The sequence below is a fragment of the Tribolium madens genome, unplaced genomic scaffold (assembly GCF_015345945.1).
Source record: "Tribolium madens isolate multiple individuals breed KSU strain unplaced genomic scaffold, Tmad_KSU_1.1 Scaffold_19;HRSCAF=116;Tcas5.2_LG9, whole genome shotgun sequence".
Classification (NCBI taxonomy): Eukaryota; Metazoa; Arthropoda; class Insecta; order Coleoptera; family Tenebrionidae; genus Tribolium; species Tribolium madens.
In genome coordinates this window covers 8994122-9014522 of record NW_025400983.1, presented here as the reverse complement: position 1 = coordinate 9014522, position 20401 = coordinate 8994122, and the positions used below count along the sequence as shown (strand labels likewise).

Below are 20401 nucleotides of genomic sequence, written 5' to 3'. Positions count from 1 at the left end.
ATATTTACATAAATAATAATGTGTAATTTAAAAGTTCAAAATTTGGATAAAACACTTTAGAACATATTAAACGATATTGCAACCTTGAAATTAAACGCTCAAAGATTTAGTTTACTATAATTTTTTTTAATTTACTATAATTTCAACTTCTTACACTTCTTTTTAGGGGGTTTTAGTAATGCAAATAATTATGAATTGTTAACTATAAAAATAACATTACTAAAAAAATTAAATTTATACGTATTATTACACCTGCGAATAGGTGTACAAAGCACGTCGAATGACGTGTAAAAATAAGCAAAACGTCAACATAATAGTGTGTTAAATTTAAAATGTATTTAAACGAAGTAAAATACAAGAGAATCAAACGAACTTGTCCTTTGGCGTATGTGTAACGACCCATAAATCCTTCACAAGGAGTTATTGTACCTTTTTTACCCTTTTGTTTTCTTTTTTCCATGTTTCAATATTACTTGAAACTTCCACAATATGCAATTGCAAGGTATAAAGCGATAAATTAAGAAACAGTAGGTGTTAACAAGACTCAAACCTACGACACTAGAACTGCAGAAGCTTTCATAATTGCCGATAATGTGCCATTTAACAGTGAACAATTTCCCTATTAAATTTTATTGTGGATAAATCTTGTTGCCTCTTTTGGGTGCAGCCCGAATTTGAAACAAGTTAGGAATAAAAAGTTAAAAACGTTCTCAGGTTGGAATGTTTGACAAAACCTTGATCTTTGTTGTAGTCTATAAACAGTCTATTAAATAAATTGCTTCATTTTGGTCATTTATAATTAATATGCATCAATCGTGACCCATAATTTATTGCAAATTTTTCAAGATGGTAAAACATCTGACGTAATCAAATTAATGAAAGGGTTATAAACAAATAGTTGCATATTTTATCATCAACCTAAATAATTTATAATATTGAACGATATAAAGACGCACATTTGAAACTGAAAATTTTAATTATGTAGGATAGTTTATTTATACGTACATTTCTAACGGAAATGGAAATCGAATTTAATTTACATAAAGGTAGTTAATTCCTAGCATAAGGGATAAAGCCACGTTTATAATCAGGAAATTACTAATTGCAAGTCTCTTACTCGTGGATCGTTTCTAATTACTTGGATTTTATAAACTTTATTAACTATCTACAAGTGCTTAGATTAAGTTTTTTAGGTTGTTATAATTGCGAACGTAAGAATGTAATTTACAGTAGATAAATATTCCGACATTAACATGTAAATATTTTGCATCTTTGTCATTTTTTGAAGAAAAGAAAACACATTATTAATGTGAATACACTAATTGTGTTAAATTACCATTAATTATACTTAAATAGTAGTTTTATGGTAATAGATGAGTTTAGTTGAATCGGTGAGCTAGTGTGGGCTGAGTTTTAGAGTTTTAAGTAATTATTTGTAATTAAACGAATTCGACATTTATATTAATTGAGTTTGTCTTTCGATGTGAATTTGTCAGAATTTGGATTTAAATTATAAATAATTACACGTGCACACTTGTTAACAACCCGATAGTAGAAGGCTTTTGTGATAGTACCTATTAACGGTATAATGTATGCAGAAAATAATTTCATGTGTGTTTGTACGTTATTCCATGTTGGTACTTCCGTCATTAGTAGATTAATAATTACTTAAATAAGTCCAACCGTTCTAAATAAATGATATTCATTAGATGTTGGAATTAATTTTTTTCAAATTCACTCTCGATTAAGACATTAATTCATTTTTACTGTTTAAGTATGTAAAATAAAATAATTTTGCAACAAGTTTTTAACCTTAAAGCAGGTGCTGAATATAAACTGAAAAATGGTCGAAAATGTGCAAAAACGAATCATTTTTTTCATAATAACTGTCACTTTTGAAATGATTACATTTTTAGGGTAACGTTTTGTGAATCCGACACAGAAATTTTCAAGTCATGCAACACTGGGTAGTTAAATTATATTTTGTTGAAATGGTTTTACAATTTCATTCCGTTTTATTGTATTTGGAACACCAATTTGTAACTAATTGTGACGTAAATTGGGTCGCGCCATCTGTGTGGCCACATTTTTATGAACAAAAAGCGGACAAGCATCATTGACGAAATTGTATCATTCTTCATAAATAGCGAAATGCGTCACAATGGGATTATTAGATCGACAATTTCATGATGACATAGTTTGTTTGATGAATATTTGATCACAATCGATAAAATTTATAGAACAAATAAGTAAAATGTTGATGCAAAATACCTCAACCTTGAATTTTTCATTATATTTAAAACTGAAGTCATCCGCGGTGACTCTCCCAAGTCTAACTTTCATTTTAATGACAATACATTGAAAGAAAAAACTTTCGCAGGAAGCAAATTTTCTACCTTGGAATGGTGATTCTTCGTGTAATTAAAGCAAAAAGCAAAACAAAGATGTAAGTGAAGATGAAGCACGAGCTTAATCATTCAAGCTTGAAAATCATTAAAGTTTTTGTCGCATTCTTTGAGAACCTTTTAGGAACGGTTATTGAAGACGTTTAAACGTGTTTTTCTCAGACAGCAATTAAATTTGCTCTAAAATTTGAAATTATTTTTTAACCACCGGAGATTAAAGAGAAAGTTTAATTAATTTTAAGTTAGAAAATTGAAGATTCCTAAATTAATGTTTACGCAAAAATTGTTTTGATTGAGAATGTAAAAAAATGGGATAAGCGGAACTGCAAACACATTTTTATTAATAATTAGGATTAGAAATTAAAGACAAAATTTAAACAGTTCGATTTTTTAATGTCTTTGCGTGAGACAAACATTTTTTGAAGAGAAAAACTGTACATAACGTGTATTAAAATAACTGTAGAAATCCTCACGATCAATCGTGAATTACTGCTTCCTGGATTATTATATTGCAACATGAATAATGGTTCAGAACTTATTGAACAGAAGGATGAATTTGTTTCTTTCATTATTGTTCAACAGATGTGTTCATTTTAAGAATTGTGGCAATTTAGTTTTACTTTTCCTGCAAATGTAATCCAAATTCAAATAAATCACATAATTTACAGTTTTTATTAGTAATAAGACAGGGTAAAAAACTGGTTTTACAAAAAGGGAAGTATTCTAAAAAATAATACCTTCCTCTTTTTTTCAACTAACTTTTCAACTTAAAATGGTAAAACCTAAAATTACTTTTTTTGTATACGCTCTCAAAATGAGTCTTTTCCAGATTCAATAAAATAGTACGCAAAATGGTTATTTTAGGGACTTATTTTAAACAGTTTTTGTGGACTAAAAAATTAAATTGGTTACTTTGGTGGCGAATTTTTTTTATTAATAAGAGGTGTGAATTCGTGTTTTGGGAGCTTTAACAAAAAAATCTTTTATTCGCCACGTACTTAAAAGGTTTAAGGTGACTCCTCATATTCGTCGCCTTGTCCTTAATAACGTCTCCTAAAACTCTATTTTGCGTACTTGATACAAAATAGTTAGGAGTATTTGATTTTAGTGGTATAATAAAGTTTTGCAAAAGTCTCAAAATTTTGATTAAATTTTTAAATAGTCGTTTTAGAGAAGAATACAAAATAAACTGTTGGTAAACGAGTTTTCTGCATAATTTGTTTTTCCGTTTTTTAACCTAATTTTGCTAATTTCGATTAGAGGTTTCGTTGGACTGTTGTAGAAAACCCAAAATAATTTTTTTATTTCTTCGATTCAGCTCATTTTTTTCCATTATGAAATAACTTTTTAGTTTTGAAGTAGCGTTTTTATTTAGTGAGTTTTACTTGCGACCATTGGAACTTCTACTCATAATTTTTGTTGACTTACAAGTCATTTTGTAATGATTTTTGTTTTATTAGGTACTTTGTTCATACATCTCAATCTTCGTTAAAAATTAACTTTATTTTCCTTTGACAATTTTGATTTATGAAAATTAATAGAAATTTTATTATTTTCCCGAGAACTGTTTGTAGGTGTAGCCATAAAAATTTGAAATGAAATTATCTTAACATCAATTCCATAATGAAAAGTCAAGGTTAATTTTACAATTCTGAGAATTTTCTTCAATTAAACATTGCATTGTAACATTGCTTTGATGTTTAATTGAAGATTTCATTAATTTTCCATTTTACAAGCGCTCCTTGTATAAAAATCCAAGTCTTTTAAAAATTACTGTAATTTATTGAAATTCCGTTATAATCCGTCTGAATTTAAGTGGGGTTCTAGTTAATGGACTTTCAGGAACGTGAAGTTAGTGCAAATAAGGCGTAGGTGCACCGATATTGCCACCTCAAGGAAGATTTCCGTTAGCAATCGTACCATATGACCTGCTGAACCAAATTCAAAATTTTGCATAAATAGATAAACCAAAATTGAAACTAAACAATTTTACTACAGTATGTTACAATTCGTATCCCGTTGTAAATCGAGTTTCGAAAAAATCTGTTACTCTACTACAGTTAGTCCATTGAATCTCAATTAACAAGTGTTGAGTATCGGACATTAAGTTTCCGTTAATCCTGAGATTAATTAACAAATTTCTGTTGCAGACATCGACTCGGATCCCCACATTTCGGCCCAAGGCACCGCAAATTAAGCCAAAACCTGCCGAAATAACGAAAAAGGATATCGGTAAAAAGGTCCGTGTGGTCGAAAAAGAAGGCATTCTGCGGTACATCGGCAACGTCCATTTTTCGACAGGTGTATGGTGTGGTGTCGAACTTGACTCCTCTTTGGGTAAACACGATGGTGTTGTTAACGGAGTTCGCTACTTTGCGTGTTCGCAACGCTGTGGTTTGATGGCGCCACTATGCAAAGTCGCGCTATTAGAAGGAAACGAGAATGTTGAAGATGGGGATTCTGGACCTTACAGTATGTTGTTTATTGATSAAAAAAATGAAAGTGTTAGAGAATCGTCTGAAGAATCGATAGATGACGATCTAAATCGAACCGTTATTAATGTCAAAGACAGAAGGCGCACATTTAATAAAAATGATACATTAGTTGTGGAAAAAGTCCCGAATGATCTCACTTATGTAGAAAATAATAAGCAAACGTTTACATTTGATAGTAAGGAGATTCATCAGTCCTATGAAAATTTTTTTAACGAATTGGGAGTTGAAGTGAAGAGACGGAGAACTGTGACAAAAACTGATAATACAATTGTGTTAAATGCAATAGAAAAACCATCATCACTTCCTCAACTACGGACAACTCAAAATTTTAGTTCGTTCGATTTTAATTCGCCTCCTTTGTCAGCTTTGAGTAAATTCAGTCATTCGACACCCGTTCGTGGCGAATTCGAAGAATCTCTTTTACGGAAACTACAATTAACTTCAAATTTAGAGGACGACGGTAGTAAAAGGGATTCGTTAGAATTTGAGGAGTCTTTGGGTATCCTCACACCGGAACAAATGGTTGATGGGACAAGCTTCATGTCTGTGATAAATTCGCGAACACCAAGCTCCGAATGTATTAGAGAAATCAAAGAAAAAGAGAGTGTCAAAACCAATACGAGTGAACTCCCAAGTCCCAATTTGGTCGATGCGAGTGTTACTGATTTCAGTTTAGGAATCATCGACGAGCAACTAATTAACAACATAACACTAAAAACTGACACCACAATGAACATGGAGCTACCGTTGGACTCCATCGATAAATCAAAAGACTTTACGCTAACGCGGCCCGAACAGACCCCTTCTCCTGAAGATTTACCCCTTGACCCGACCCCAATAGTCGAAAGTGACTCCAAAACCGAGCCCACCAAATCAAAAACTTCAAGCTTTATTACAAGCATAACTAGTATCACTAGTCTGGATACGGGGTATCAAGGCGATGGCGAAATGTCTCGACCGGCGAGCAGGGGGGCTGATAACTCGCCCCTGACCCGGAGACCTCTCCCCCGTCCTCAAACTCGACGCCCTGATCCCATGACAGACTCCGATTTTTACACCGAAAGCGACGCCGACAACCACGAGGAAAACCCTCTCCGAGGCGACAGGAGGGCGCAGGTCATCGATGGGACACTCTACGGTGTTGACCCCCAAGCCGCCGCTGATATCTACGTTAATAATCGGGAAAATATGGACTCGAGTGGGATTTTCACCGATATTGAGTCCAATACGCGGAACGAGGAGGATGTCAGGACGACTGATGTGTCCCCGTCTGATACTTCCACGAAAACGATTTCGGGAAATAGTCAAAATAATCTTCAGGAAATCCTGGAAAAAACGGCTGTTGTTGAGGATGATGCCCCGAAGGAGAATCCGAAGAAGAGAAATGCCCCAAGTCCGGTCGTGTCAAGTCCTGCGAGTGTAAGGTCGCCGCGGCATAAAGAAGAAAATGCCTCGAAAAAATTCAAATTGCCCAAACGGGAAGTGGCTTCAAAAGTCAAAGCGATGCTAGAGTCGAGCCCTCAAAGCACTGAGAAGAAAACTGTGAAAAAAACAGTCGGTCGCTGGGACGCTGTGATGAATAAAATCTCAAAGACTGAACAAAAAACTAATTTAAAAGACGTCAAATCGAAAGTATTTAATAGTGTGAATGTGAGTCCTGTGCAGAGACAAACCGAAGTGAGGAAACCGGGACTGAGACAACCAACGAGTCAGAAGTCTCCCAACACCAAATTGTGAGTTTTTGTCAAGTAATTGGTTTGTGATTAATGTTTTTTTTTACAGACGAAGAGTTAGGGCACGAACCGGAAGTAACGCGTCGCCGAAGAGTCGTCTCGAGAGCAGCATCCATAGCTCTTTGAGCGACTTGAGTGCTTCAGGGACGTTGCCGAAGACTTCTGGTAAGTGTTAAATTCTTGCGTGGTTCGGTAGCGACCTTCAACCTTCGATTAAGTCAACGAACCGGAAGTTATTATTTCGATTCGCTAATGTATTTTTGATTCGGTCGCCGTGAAGAGACATGGGCGGTTTAAGGAGATATGATGGATTGTTTGTCCACGATGTGGGACCGTTTTTTTCGGTTCGTGGATTTGTCTCTAAGGAAACAGGGGAAATTGTTGCGAAATTGGTATTCCGGGGACATTCTCTGATAGATTTTAATATGTATTTATTTCACTATTCAACTACCAGGTTATAAACAACATATCCGGCTTACGTGAAGGTTTTATTAAATGATAATGGTCGTTGTTTTGTTATTATGAGAATAGTTTTTTGTTTGCTAATAACTACCAAACTACTACCGTCTTAATCAGATACCTCAGGAAACAATTTCTTTAAATATTTAATTATAATTGATTGGTCTTGATTTTATGGAGAGAGTTTTTATGGGTATAATCTTCCAACTAATGACTAGTTACATAACATAACTCGAAGTCGTTAATCTATTTGTGGTAACATCCTAAACAGTTTCATTTCGAGTCACTTTCATTTTGAAAAACAGTAAAATTTTAAATTTACACATTTTTATATTACGGTTTGTGTGTACATTTTTTTACACATCTAATGTTATTTTTTTATGATACGAAGCTTTGAAACGGTTTCATTTTTGATTATTTCACTCAAAAATAAATCAATAATATATTTGATGATTGTCAAAATAATTAACTAATAAAGAATGTTAAGTGATGTATCGAATTTATTGGAAGGTTACTTATTAGATTTTTCTATTTTTAATTTATTACCCACAAACGTATTTGTCTAGACTGTCGATGAAATAAAGACTTGAATGATTTCCAATCAAACTTTAATCGATTTGAAACAGCAATCTGATCGAGCTTTAACTCTAATTTTAGCTATTTTATTATTTTGTGTATCAACAAATGTTCCTTTGTCTATCCAAGAAATGTGATAAAATATGTGTTGTTTAATTAAGCGTTAATTAAAATTTTTGTGGCCGGAAATATCAACAGTTTATTTATGCGAAATTATAAAAAGTTTGGAAACCTATAAAAAATATTTTCATCAGTTTTTTAGCATTTGTTTTTGCGTGAGAATAGTTTTATCGACTTGCAAATGAAGTCTTTAAGTCAATATGACACAGTTTCAAAAGATAGAAGCATCTATTTCAGGCGACCAATAAATAACTTTTATAACTTGGCATGTTCCATGGGGTTAGACAGTTTTCCAATCTAGCTTTTCCGCGGATTATGCAAGACATTTATTTTCAGATTTTTACTTGTTTTTTAATTGGAAAAAACAATACAACTACTACACAAAGAGAGAAAATTGTGTTAGTACTTACAGCAGGAAACAATATTCTTGCTTTGACATGAATATTCGCTTAAGGACGAAATTTTGTATTTTTAATATTTTCTATTTACATACAATTGCGGTATTTTGAATTGCACACTGTTTAAAGAAATAGTAATAAAAATTTTCTCAATTTTATTTAGGCATTAGAAAAATGGCCCCGCGCCTCCACCAAAAATCCAATGCATAAATGATTTTTGTCTGATTTATTAACATCAGTCTTAGTTCGTGAAAAGTGTACAGTTTCGTTTCAAGCTTATTTCTACGAGTCAATTTGTTCAAACACGATGTTCCCGCAACGGTACATTTTTATAGATTTATCGATGTGAAATTTAATACTCCAACTAAGAGTTTACAGAAAGTGTATAAAGTTTCTCACTTTACAACTTTTACCATAAGAGATTTGTTTTTACACGACAGGAACAAAACTGTAATTACAAGATTGTTTTCTTTTTGAGATCAGTTTAATTTTGTTTTAACGCAGTTTATGGAAAGGAATTTGATGTTTAAATCTAATTATAGTCAAAATTGAAAGGTAATTTAGCTTTGATAAAAAACAGAAGCCTGATCAAAGGTAAAACTTTCATTCATTGTTCTACTGAACTCGCTTTATCAAGCTACAGCGTTAAAATAATTATCGAACCTATTTTGAAGATAATAGTTTATTTTTCATTAAACTGCCACGATAGAAAGTTAAATTAATTGACCTTTTTGTGTTTTTTCTTGATTATTTTAATTACTTCATGAACGTGTACCTGTTACAACTATTTTTATCTAATGCCTATCTCTTACTTGTTTTGCAGGTTTATATTTTATTATTCAAGGCGATTGTATAATTTTAAAAATGCCATAATGTGCAAATTTCACATTTATTTTTATAAAATTAAACAAATACTCTCTTATCGTTAGTAATTGATTAAAAATATGAAGTATTATTCTTAAAAATAAAGTAAGATTTAGAGTAGAATAATATAAAAAGGGAAAACAAATAATAAAATGGTTTATCAAACTTGATCACATTCAACACAACAATTTCAAGTGCGATTTGCTCAAAATACCTTCATTGAAAATTACAACAGATTTGAAATTCGCATTCAGCACCCCAAAAAACATAATATACACCTCTTTTCGTCTAAAGAAGGATATTTGTATATTAGACATTGGAGTTTGTAAGATGGGAATAAGACTATTTTTTTGAATTTCATTATTTTCAAATAATATTTTAGTGTCTTTAAATAATAACATATATCTGTAAGAAATCCTCCTGCAGCAGGAACCGCAAACTTGCATTTTCCCGATCTTCGATCATTCATCTCCTGCAACGAGGTTAAAACCCTGCTACGCCCTTGCAGGATCTGAACGAGCAATCGCTCCTGCAGTCTGGCAAACCACCGTTTTCCTCGTCACTCATCAGCCCATTTGTTTATCCTTTATCCCAACTTATTTCGGCACATATTATAAATATTTCCGACCGTTTGCGACACCGTCCGACCTCTTCATTTCCAGTTTGAGGTTACGTTCTTCCAGCGAATCGACGCACAGTTACCGGTCACCCGGCAAAGATGTATGATCGAGCGGTCTTTCCAGCAGGAATTATCCTTGTGATTCGCAGCAGTGCAGCAGTGCCTTCAAAAAGCTTTCCGTAAGGACCAAAATCGCGTTCTTCGTGCGTGTCAATTGATGTGTTGTGATAATTTTAGCACGTTTATTTTCATAAGGATGCATCAGATTTGCTCTTAATTGCATTTAGAGGTGAAGAGTGATGGCTTTTTTTTGAATAATTTCGATTTTGTAAAACACGGGTCTTGTCGTTTTTAATTATTTTGAATTAATGGGGCGGAAAAATTTGGACGAAATGTGGGCTCTTATCGTTTACGCGAATTGATTACATGGTTATTACGTCAAAAAAGGTTAATTCCGATTAAAAACCTTCATGTTAACATTTTTTCAATGCCACAACAAATATATCTTCCATATTAGCGAATCAAACAAATTTTATATTTCTATTGTTGGACTGCCATAAAAAACTGAATTAGATTTTTATTAGCTAAATTTTCTCAGTAGGACTATTACTGAAAATTGGTGCTTGTTTATTCACCTATAATAGACAATAAAAATGCTAAAATTTAATTAGCAGTTACCCTGTCTGGGAAAGTGCAAACAAGACTTAAAAATAGTTCGCAGATTTTTTTAATATGAATAAACTCTTCCTCTAATCAAAGTATGTTTTCCCAGTGATTATTTATTACAAAACAACACGAATGTCTACCGAACAATAAAACCCATCAACTTGTTTATTCTTAACACATGTTGAGCCTCTTAACTTTTTTCGTGTTGTCTTTCAAAAACGATAATATCTTTCCCAAGACGAAGGTCTAGTAATGACATAAAAATTCGTTGTGTTTTAACAAGAACGCATCCACCGTAACATTTTGATAATTCATGTGGGGGACTATTACATCATGACTCACCCTCTATGATAGGGTTGCTAGTAGCCTCTAGGGAAACATTTCATTTTTGCATGCAACGAATCCTGCTGCATAATTTCTATCGATTCAGAAAAATCCACCTAATAATCATAATGAAATGGAAAGCGAGATGTGAGAATTTTAAAAGCAAACATTGCAAAAAGCTACTTGAGAGTTTGCGATATCAGGTAGTTGTCTAGAAATCCACTATTTATAAAGTGAAATGTGTTTCATTAATGAAAGTAAATAAAAGAATGAACGTACCCTTCAAAATTCAAACCTACTCACCTTATTTTGAAAGAAATTCAAGGTTAAAAATGTTGGTTGGGTCGATCACCCACTTTATTTCCAAACTGATTGATTTATACTGTTAGATTGCCTTTTTCTGGGATTGTGGGATGTTTAGATAATACGGAAAAATAAGGATAGGAAGTAAATAACTGTAAGTGGCTTTAAATGGAGAAAATGTCAGAAGAGAATGTCGGCAATGGCAGGTTACCAAACAGATTACCAAACGGGGATAAATACATGAATAAAATTTTGGTTTGGTTTACGTTACAATGTTAAAATTATTGTGAATACTATACAGAAAATGAGGATTAGATACTAGAGGTGGGCGATATTCTAATTTCATCCGTGGTGTCAACTTTCGAAAGCTTATTTTGAAATTACTTACAACTAGCAATCGCAAAAAGGAAATGAAATTGTCATATTTTTTTTGTTTTGTTTTGATGGTTTTATTTCAAGCTTATTTTCTTCATACTGGTTGTTTTAAATTTCAACTAATCACAAAAATAACTAAAATGATGAGGTCACGGAAAACATCAAAAATTTTCTTTATTTTGACAGAAAAGTTACCAGTCTTGAAAATATTCTCATAATTATTATTTTTAATTAATTAATATCTTGCGACTTGCATAACATCGAAGTAAGAAATCGTAAAGAAAATATTTAATAAAGAAATGAATACGATTAAACCATGGTTATTTTTATATAACACTTCAGGATGTAATATCGATCTTTTGATTTAATTTTGGAAGATTTTGATCAAAGTCGAATTTTTATTTGAAAAAAGCAGTACTTTTCCCAAAATCAATACTCGCTTTTATCGGTTTGTACGGTAAACAAAGAGATAAAAACATTGCTAATTTTAATCAATTTTACAATAATTAAGTTTAACACCAAATTCAAAACAAAAATATTCTTCAAAAATTGTTGAATTGATTAAACATTATCCTTGATAATAATTCACCTACGTTACATTGAACAACGAAATATAATGTCAATATTATTACAACCTACCTACATACTTGAAATTTAATCAAATTTAAGTTTGTAAAATTAATATACTAAACACAACGTACATGTTAGATTTTCAGATTGAAGTATTATACAGAGTGTTTCAGAACTTGCACCTTAGAGAAAAATGCCAAATAAGATAAGATACCAGTTACGTGGAAAAAATGTTAAAAAAATTCTGTTTATAAGAATTTCGAAATTATGGGGGTTTTAATTTTGCACTTTGAACCTGTGTATTTATTTCAGTTGTAAAAATAACTTTACTTTTTTTACTGCAAGCTATTAGAAGAGGAAACAAAGAAAATCTATCCTGAATGTTATTTGTGGCTTTTATATGCAAGGTTTTTGTACCTTTACTGAATCATTATGAAAAAAACATATACAAGATCATCAGTAACATTAAATAGACATAAAAAAGTCAAGTTACCATGTTTTTGTTATCTTATCTTACTACGCATTTTTCTCTGGGGCGCGAGTTCTGAAACATCCTGTATTTTTGGATGTTATTGTTCAGATTTTCAATAATTTTTTGAAGCTGTAGGCTGAATTTAAAAATGTCTTCCAAGTTTATGAGAAATTTAAAATTAGAAATCTGAAACAAGATACGTAACTTGCCCCATCATTTTGAAAAATCAAAAAAGATGCCCATAAAATCCAAACCTGTAGGTTAGATTACCTGTCTCGATTGCTGAAACAATTTACTTGATTAGATCGATCAAGCCTTCGAGGGCAAAAATTATGCAAATCTCATTTCCAGTATACAACTGTAATTTTCTCCCGGCAAAATACGCCACAACTGATTGTTTTATTGTTGAAATGAAATATCGCCTTCTCCCAACTATCTATCACTTTTTTTAATTGTGCAATTTGTAGTACTTGCATGTAGTTCGTAATTTATTGGTATTGTCGCCCAACGTAACAGATAGATCTAGGACTATCACTTTAAGAACGGATAAGAGAAGTACCGTTAAATGTTAATGTAGCCTGCAGGACTTGACAACCTGTTTTTGCAGACATTTTTTCAATAGGTTTCTTAGTACTTGTAGTAGCGTACGGTGCATACGTAAAAAGAATGCCAGAGGGTTGGTCAAGACAATGCTCCAACATCCGCTATTATATAAGATTTTCATAATAACCCACGTCTATTATTATTTGCCTGAACTCTATATCAAGTGCGAGAGGATTTTATTGGGTTAACAAGGCCATAAGTAGGTGATTTGTTACTTGTTACACTTATTTAGTTTGGACAAGGTGATCGGCATGTGCAATTGATGATTAAAGATGCACAAAATTAATTAATTCTCGTGTCAAGGATATAATACGCTATTTTTAGGTGTTTTTCAAAGCATTTGTTTGTTTCTTGATTAAAGGTTTAAAGGCGAATTCATGTGCATATAATACGCAACAACCTTGAATTTTTCTTGAATTAAAATTGGCAAATCTAGTGGAAAACTATAAATTTCTCAAAGTGTTTTAAATTGCAGAATAACAGGAATTTTTGATGCTAATTAATGTTTAAATACGAATAAAGTCGAATTAAAAATGTTATCAGTAATTCAACGACCTGAACTTTGTTAAAACATACATTTTTACCCTAATGCACAAAAGTTGTAGCAGTAGACATTTAATGGTATTTATTTTTCATAAATAAAATTTTTCCGACTTAATACTCGTTTTTATTTTTTTATGTGAATTTCTTAAAATCAGTTTCATGTCAATTACATGACGCTATCTTTATATATAGACAACCCAAAACCTGAGTTAAAGTATTTTAGCATAAATAACATTCGGTCGTTATTTCGGTAACGTAACTAAAATACTTCTTTACTGTCTGAGATTTTGAGAAAGTTTGTTATTTGAACAGTCTTTATCTAAATGTAGTATTTAAAAATTGCATCATAAAAATTTTATCCACTTGTTAAACGCATTTCTCATATTTAACTAACAAATGAGTTGCCAACTTTCGTAAAGTGTTACACAATTTTTCAGGCAGCATAACAATGTAATAAAATTTGAAACGCTCAGGTATCATCACCATTAAATTTATTTGTTTAATTAAATATCAATTAAAAATTAAAAAATAAGGGGAAATATGTAACTATAATTAAAAGCAATGACGAAGGAAGAAGTTTAATATTCGAGTGAATTAAAATAAAAAATTGGCTTTGTGCCATGTGGACTTAAAGCGTCAAATAAAGTCGTACCAGAAATGTTATTATCGTGTAATTTGTGAATGGTTATGGCAATTTAACCTACATGATCCATATTAAATCTCTCGAAGTCAGCGACAAATTATCTCTGATTTGGATTATCACGCCTCATTGGCTTTTCATTATTTTCAATTAGGTAAATTATGTTTCTATTTCTGAAATAAAATTAGTCCATTGCTATTTTCGTCAGTGATATCCTTATTGTTATGCGACCCACCCTGATATTAGCACACACCCTCTTCATGCAAATTGCAGATAAGTTTGCATCATCCCTGAAAACTGGTACGAATTTCAGTCTTGTAACGGGACTAAAATAATCCCAAGTGTAGTACACTAAATTGTTAATAGCTTGTATAATACGTCCGGTTGTAGCATAATGCATGATATTGCCATACACAGAATATAAGCACGTGTTTCTTGAGTACTCCCTTGATTTCAGATCGAGTCCCGCACGTTTTGTTATTATATTTTTGTGGGCTATTTAGAGAAGCAAATTATAGGTCGTCGTCGACGGTCGGTATCCCCACAGCTGACTCCAGACAAAAGCTTTTGCTGCATTTAGAATTCTTAATCCGATTCAGTAATACTCCTACAATTTTCATTTGCCTTCTTCCTGTGATCCATAGTTTAAAAATAGCCACAATATAATTGTTTTACGACTCTAGCTTGAAAGATGAACAATATTAACATCCATTTGGCCAAAAGATGACCCGAATCGGTGAAAACTAGAGTTACAAAAGTTTTATTTTAGGAAGAATGCCTAAATTGGCGAAGTCTGTGACACTCAAATAAATCTTTCAAAATTGTTGACCTTTTGGGAATCTATACTTACGCTCTGATTTAATAAGTTCAAGTAAACAAGTTAAAGCGATTTCTTAGACACTTTTTAACATGAATTTCCACAAAATAAAAGGAAAATGTTGATACATATTTTGCGCTTTAAAAAAATGTATTCTAAGAAGTATTTAAAATTTATCGACCAAAAAGTCCAAACTGTGTTAGTATTATGAATTTCAGTTTAAACTTTTTCGATTCTGGACTAATAATTCTGAATTAATTTTACATTTGTATCTACAATTAGGTTTAATTTTACTTTTGTTAATTTAATTAAAGACTTGAGTACTTTTTTATGAAACTTATTTATTTCTGGAGGAATTGTCGCTATAAAATTTCAATTCAACAACCTTTTTTTGGTACTGTAGAATAGATACACCAACGGAATCTTAAGATGGGGTAAAAAATCAGTTCGTGACTAAAATAAGACCCGTGTTGTTCATTTTTATATTCAAAGTTCGTGTGGTTATTTACCTGCTTCGTCTCGAATTTTACAGTTAAATGATTTTTCATGGTCACCTTCACTATTCTAAAAGAAGACATCTATTCGAGGATGATTTGTAAGACTGGACTTTTTATAGAAAATTATAAATTATCGTTGTCAGCATCATGACACACTTACCCATCTGTGATATTTTTAAATAAAATTATGGTTCGAATTAAATTTTGAATATAAAAAATGGGGCAGCATCCTTCGAAGGATAAACTTAATCGTTCATCATCCGAAAGGATTCACACAAGAGAGAGATTTGGTAGTTTCGGCAAAAAAGGTGAGGCGGGTCAAAAATCAAAAATCTGTCATTGTATTTGTTTCAATTTGACTTTTTCTAAATTTGGGCATATTGTTCCAGGGTCGTCCAAGAAACGCGAAGTGGTTCAAGTAACTCAAGTTCTAACCGCTTCAAAATTACCACCAAGGCAAGCATCGCAAAACGAGAGTAAGTCATATTTATTTTACTTATCTCGAAATTCAAAAAATTTCAACGGAAGCTTCAAACTGATGAAATTTTAATTGTGACCAAGATAGACCGACAGTTTGTAAATATACAAATATTAGACGTTCACCTATTAATTTATTTTTATCTCGTGTACACACGATTTGGAAATATTCCAATTAGTCTAGTCATTCTTATCAACAGAATCAACACTTCTTGGATTCCTCCTCTATTTATCATTTTGTCAAGTTGGTGTTAAACAGGTTCCCTTGAGTAAAGTCTAGACTCTTGTGAACACACAGGTGGAAGTCACCTGACGACACAGCTGGTATTTTGTTCCACCTAGCGGAATCTTCAGCTGTGAAGTTTTAAATAACATGCAACAGGAAATAACTATCTTCCAGAAGACGACTCCTCACCGGTATTTTCGAACGAAACGCGCTTTTAAGTTAGATAATATAAACACAAGCCTGAATAACGTGGTGCCTATGAACCAGTTGTGTATTATTGGTTGTCTACTCTAAAAACAAACAGCTTGAAACTTATTTCAGACTGATAAATACACTCTGCTCGATTAATTGTTTATTTAAACTCAATTTTAAAGGTCTATTTCCATTACATGATTATTTCGATTTTATTACAACGTTTAATTATCTTTTTGTACTCCAATCAAATGTGATGAAATTAAATTTCGTTATTTATACAGGGTGCGCCAGAACTCGCCAGAAACGACTTTTGTAAAAGATAAAAATGTTTTTGATTTAAATTTTTATTTTTTGGGGTCCAGCCCTGCTTAAAGATTAATTAACATAATTTTAGTTTTAAAAAATCAAGTATGTCTTGGAAATTTTCAAAAACATGTTTCTGTAAAGTGCCTTGTATGTGGCAAATACGACAAAGAGTTATTAAGAAAAGTTGTTTCGAACGAACATTTAGGCCCGTATACTAAATTTTAAAATCATCGGCCAACTGTAATTTTTCATTTTTTTTTTTTTTCAAAAATAAGTGCTTTTTATTAACAAAACTATCAAAAGTTTATTTAGTAACTACTAATAATTTAAATGTAATTTTTTTATTTGTAATAAAAGGACTTAAAAACAAAATTCTTTGATTTGTGAATTAATAGACATAAAAAAATGAAAAATTATAATTGGCCGATGATTTTGAAATTTTAGATGTTGATTCTAAACAACTTTTCTTAATAACTTTTTGTCGTCTTTGCTACACAAAAGTTATTTTACTCTACATAAAAATAGATTGACAAAGTTGATTTTTCAAAACTAAAATTATACTAGAAATTAGTCTTTAACCAAGGAAGTCTGAATTCCAAAAAAATGAAAATTTAAATGGAATTCTTTTATCTTTTACAAGAGTCGTTTCACGTGATTTCACCTATCCGGGGAAAGACTGTATATTGCTTGACGGAAATCTGTAGATCTAAAATAAAATTTAAAATCAATCAATATGATTTGTTTTGACGTTCTTAAAACAAATTTTTGATCTAAAAACGACTAGAATTTAGCATACTTTTCTTTTTTATTTTTATAAAAAATTGCATAATAATTTAAAATTACTCGGTTGTCACTGCATTAACAAACATCACGATATTTTTTAAGATTTTATCGTAAATATGTTTAGATCCGGTCGTGACTACGTCAATCGTCGCTGATTTCTTTGATTTTTTTCTCAATTTTGTTGTAAATTTGTAATACTGTTTTAATTTAAATAAATAATTTACTATATTTTAAGAATCATTGTGACTTACTAACAAACTATAATAATTTACAGGGTGTCGCCTTTATCACGCCATTTCAATGAGTCTAGATCTGTTTTGTTTTATATTTTTTTAGGATTTCGAAAAATACCCACAGTTTAAAATTCTCTTTAGGCCAAATGAAATTTCGTTCGATTATAATTAAAAATTGCTTTTTACAGATTTCTTCTAATTATTATCTAACATAAGCATAGAAACTTAGTTCAACTTTTCACCTTAATTGTTTGTAATCAGGCCATCACATAACTAACTTTGATTCATTTCGTGTAATTAGTGCATGTGTAATAAGTCATTTATCATTTTTTCCAGCTAAGAAAACAACACCAACATCTTCTCCGAGTGAAAATAAACCAAAACGAACCCCAACAAGCCTTAAAGAGAAAAAGCAACCATTAATTAAAGGTAAGTTATTTGACATCTCCGACAACACAATTAATAATTCGTAACAATGGTAATATTTCAACAAAAACAATACTGGCAGTGAAAACGTGAGAATCTTATTTGCCAATTAATATAATGTAAAGAAGTGTCCGAAAAATGACATCAATGTTTTTGTCTTCCGCGAAGATTTACAGTCCGAAAAATCACAAAGAACTTTTACTTCGGATTATTGTTGTAAAACTCCATTGTTTCTTTTTCCGTCTTTTAACATTTTTACTATCAAACACTTGTGTTACGTAAAGCAAGATCCGAATTGATAAGGCGTTTCAATGATTGTACAAGCGGTATAACAATCGTAAAGGTCGGTGTAATTCGGTAAATTCCTTAAGCACATCCTGTGTTTAACTTAGCCATTGTGCTTTTTTATTGTCTCTATTTCTAGACAGGTATTTCGAGTAGCTTTCTTATTCAGATTTAAAAGCACGGTTCCGACCTCAATTTTTTTTTTCAAATCCAAGTTAAATATAGTCCAAATTAGTTCTATGCCACTGATTCGATTTATTAAATTGTTGATATAGAGCGACGCCTACACACGACGAAAGTACCAGAGAAAGGTACTCATGTACAACACGCGAAATAAATTTAATTAAATGAAGAGGCGGTTTCTCGATTCATGATGACACCATACACCAGCATTTAGTGAAAATGTCACACTCGAGCCAATTTTCACAGGCTTTTAGCCAACCAACAACGGAAAATTTTCAATTACACATATGGAAAATCTCTGACATAATTTGTGGTCAACGAGTTGCCATTTTTGCGGCCCATTATGGTACCGAAAAAATTAAATAATATGGTAATGGCTTGACTTTTACTTTCGACATCAACGGAACCACCAGTTTGTTCCTCTTCGATTTATAGAGCCGTAATTTAGATAACGGAAAGTGGGAACCCACGCGGGAAATGTACACCCAGTAGGTGTATGGGTGCGCTTATTAATTACACCGGCAAAATTAAATTTCGGTGGTTATTAACGGTGAAATGTGCAATTATAATTTTTTATAGCAAGTTCTTTAGAAAGTAGCTGTAACTATTATGAAAATAAAATAGGAGTACATATTTACTAAAACTTGAATTAGCACAAAATTATTATTTATAATATAGAAAAGAGCCAAAAGTTCGGATTTTAACAACCTTTTTTGGAATGAACATTCAACACTCAAAATTGATTTTCACAAACAAAAAATAAACTATAAAACTTGTGTTGTCTTCAATATTTTTTCCAATTCTTCTATTGAATCGAAATTGACAAAATGTCAAGATAAAGGGTATTTTATGTACTTACCAAATACGTTGTGATTGAGGATGTATTTTATACAGGGTGTTAAAAAAATTGTAAAATTTTTAAGGAGGTAATAGTATGGATCAAAATAAACAAAAAAGTCTTAATAAACATGGGTCCCCAGAATACCTACTGAAATATTTTACAATCTTTTTTCAACACCCTGTAGATGCACGTATATTAACGACAAAATAAGAGGTAAGCTTAAATGCAGCATAGAAACAATATAAGATATTAGTGTTATAACTTATAACTAATGATTGTGTATACTGTTTGAAAGTTTTTCTTATAAATAAAAAACAAGATCTTCCACTTTTTGCCTAGCTTGTATGTTGCCAATTTGTATAATTATTGTAAAATGATCAGTTTACATAAGAAAGTGTCCATTCATTGTCTACGACATGGTCAACCATGAAATTAGTAAATCACGTTCCCGTAAGGCCATGGTAATTGTTTTATGTTTTATTAACATAATACAAGAGGCGGTTTATTTTTACATCACAATGAACACACGATTGTGTTCAATCACGTATTCTCACGCCAATTAACAACAACAAACTTGATATAAATCATAGTAATCTTCTCAGATAATAATTTATGATTATTTTTTTTTTACTTTTACTTTCGACATGACCGGTTGAATCAATCATATTTTGACTTTCTAGTACCTGCGCAAAAGAAAAATTAAAAAAATTTGTGATAAAGAGTAAAGAGTTCACTAACATTTCTGTTAAATTCGCATCGGTCATGCTTATTGTATTGTCGAAACGATTAATCATAAGAATTTTGACAAATGATTTATTTGAAAGTGTTTTATTAACCATGTATAAGAAAATTCATAAAATTAATTATGTTGTAAAAAGAAAAGTGGCAATAAAATTAATTTGCTAAATATTATAATAAAAATAATTGCCAGTTTAGTATCAGAGAATGAAAATTTTTTAGGATTCAG

General features: G+C 31.5%; 1 protein-coding gene and 1 long non-coding RNA gene across 3 annotated transcripts in view; one reads left to right on the top strand and one right to left on the bottom strand.

The window, feature by feature from the left end:
* LOC123008800 (restin homolog) overlaps positions 1-20401 on the top strand; it is a 34915-nt gene that overhangs the window by 3709 nt on the left and 10805 nt on the right. For both annotated transcript variants that reach the window (XM_044404819.1, XM_044404828.1), the window contains exons 2-5: positions 4556-6633; positions 6683-6798; positions 15869-15955; positions 18036-18128. In XM_044404819.1, coding sequence (XP_044260754.1) covers positions 4556-6633; positions 6683-6798; positions 15869-15955; positions 18036-18128 — 2374 coding nt within the window. The remainder of the gene's footprint in view (positions 1-4555; positions 6634-6682; positions 6799-15868; positions 15956-18035; positions 18129-20401) is intronic.
* LOC123008817 lies at positions 15323-15821 on the bottom strand. The gene is made up of 3 exons (XR_006412982.1): positions 15640-15821; positions 15492-15588; positions 15323-15435 (listed from the first exon to the last, which is right to left on the bottom strand). It is a non-coding gene; the product is annotated as an uncharacterized LOC123008817 (long non-coding RNA).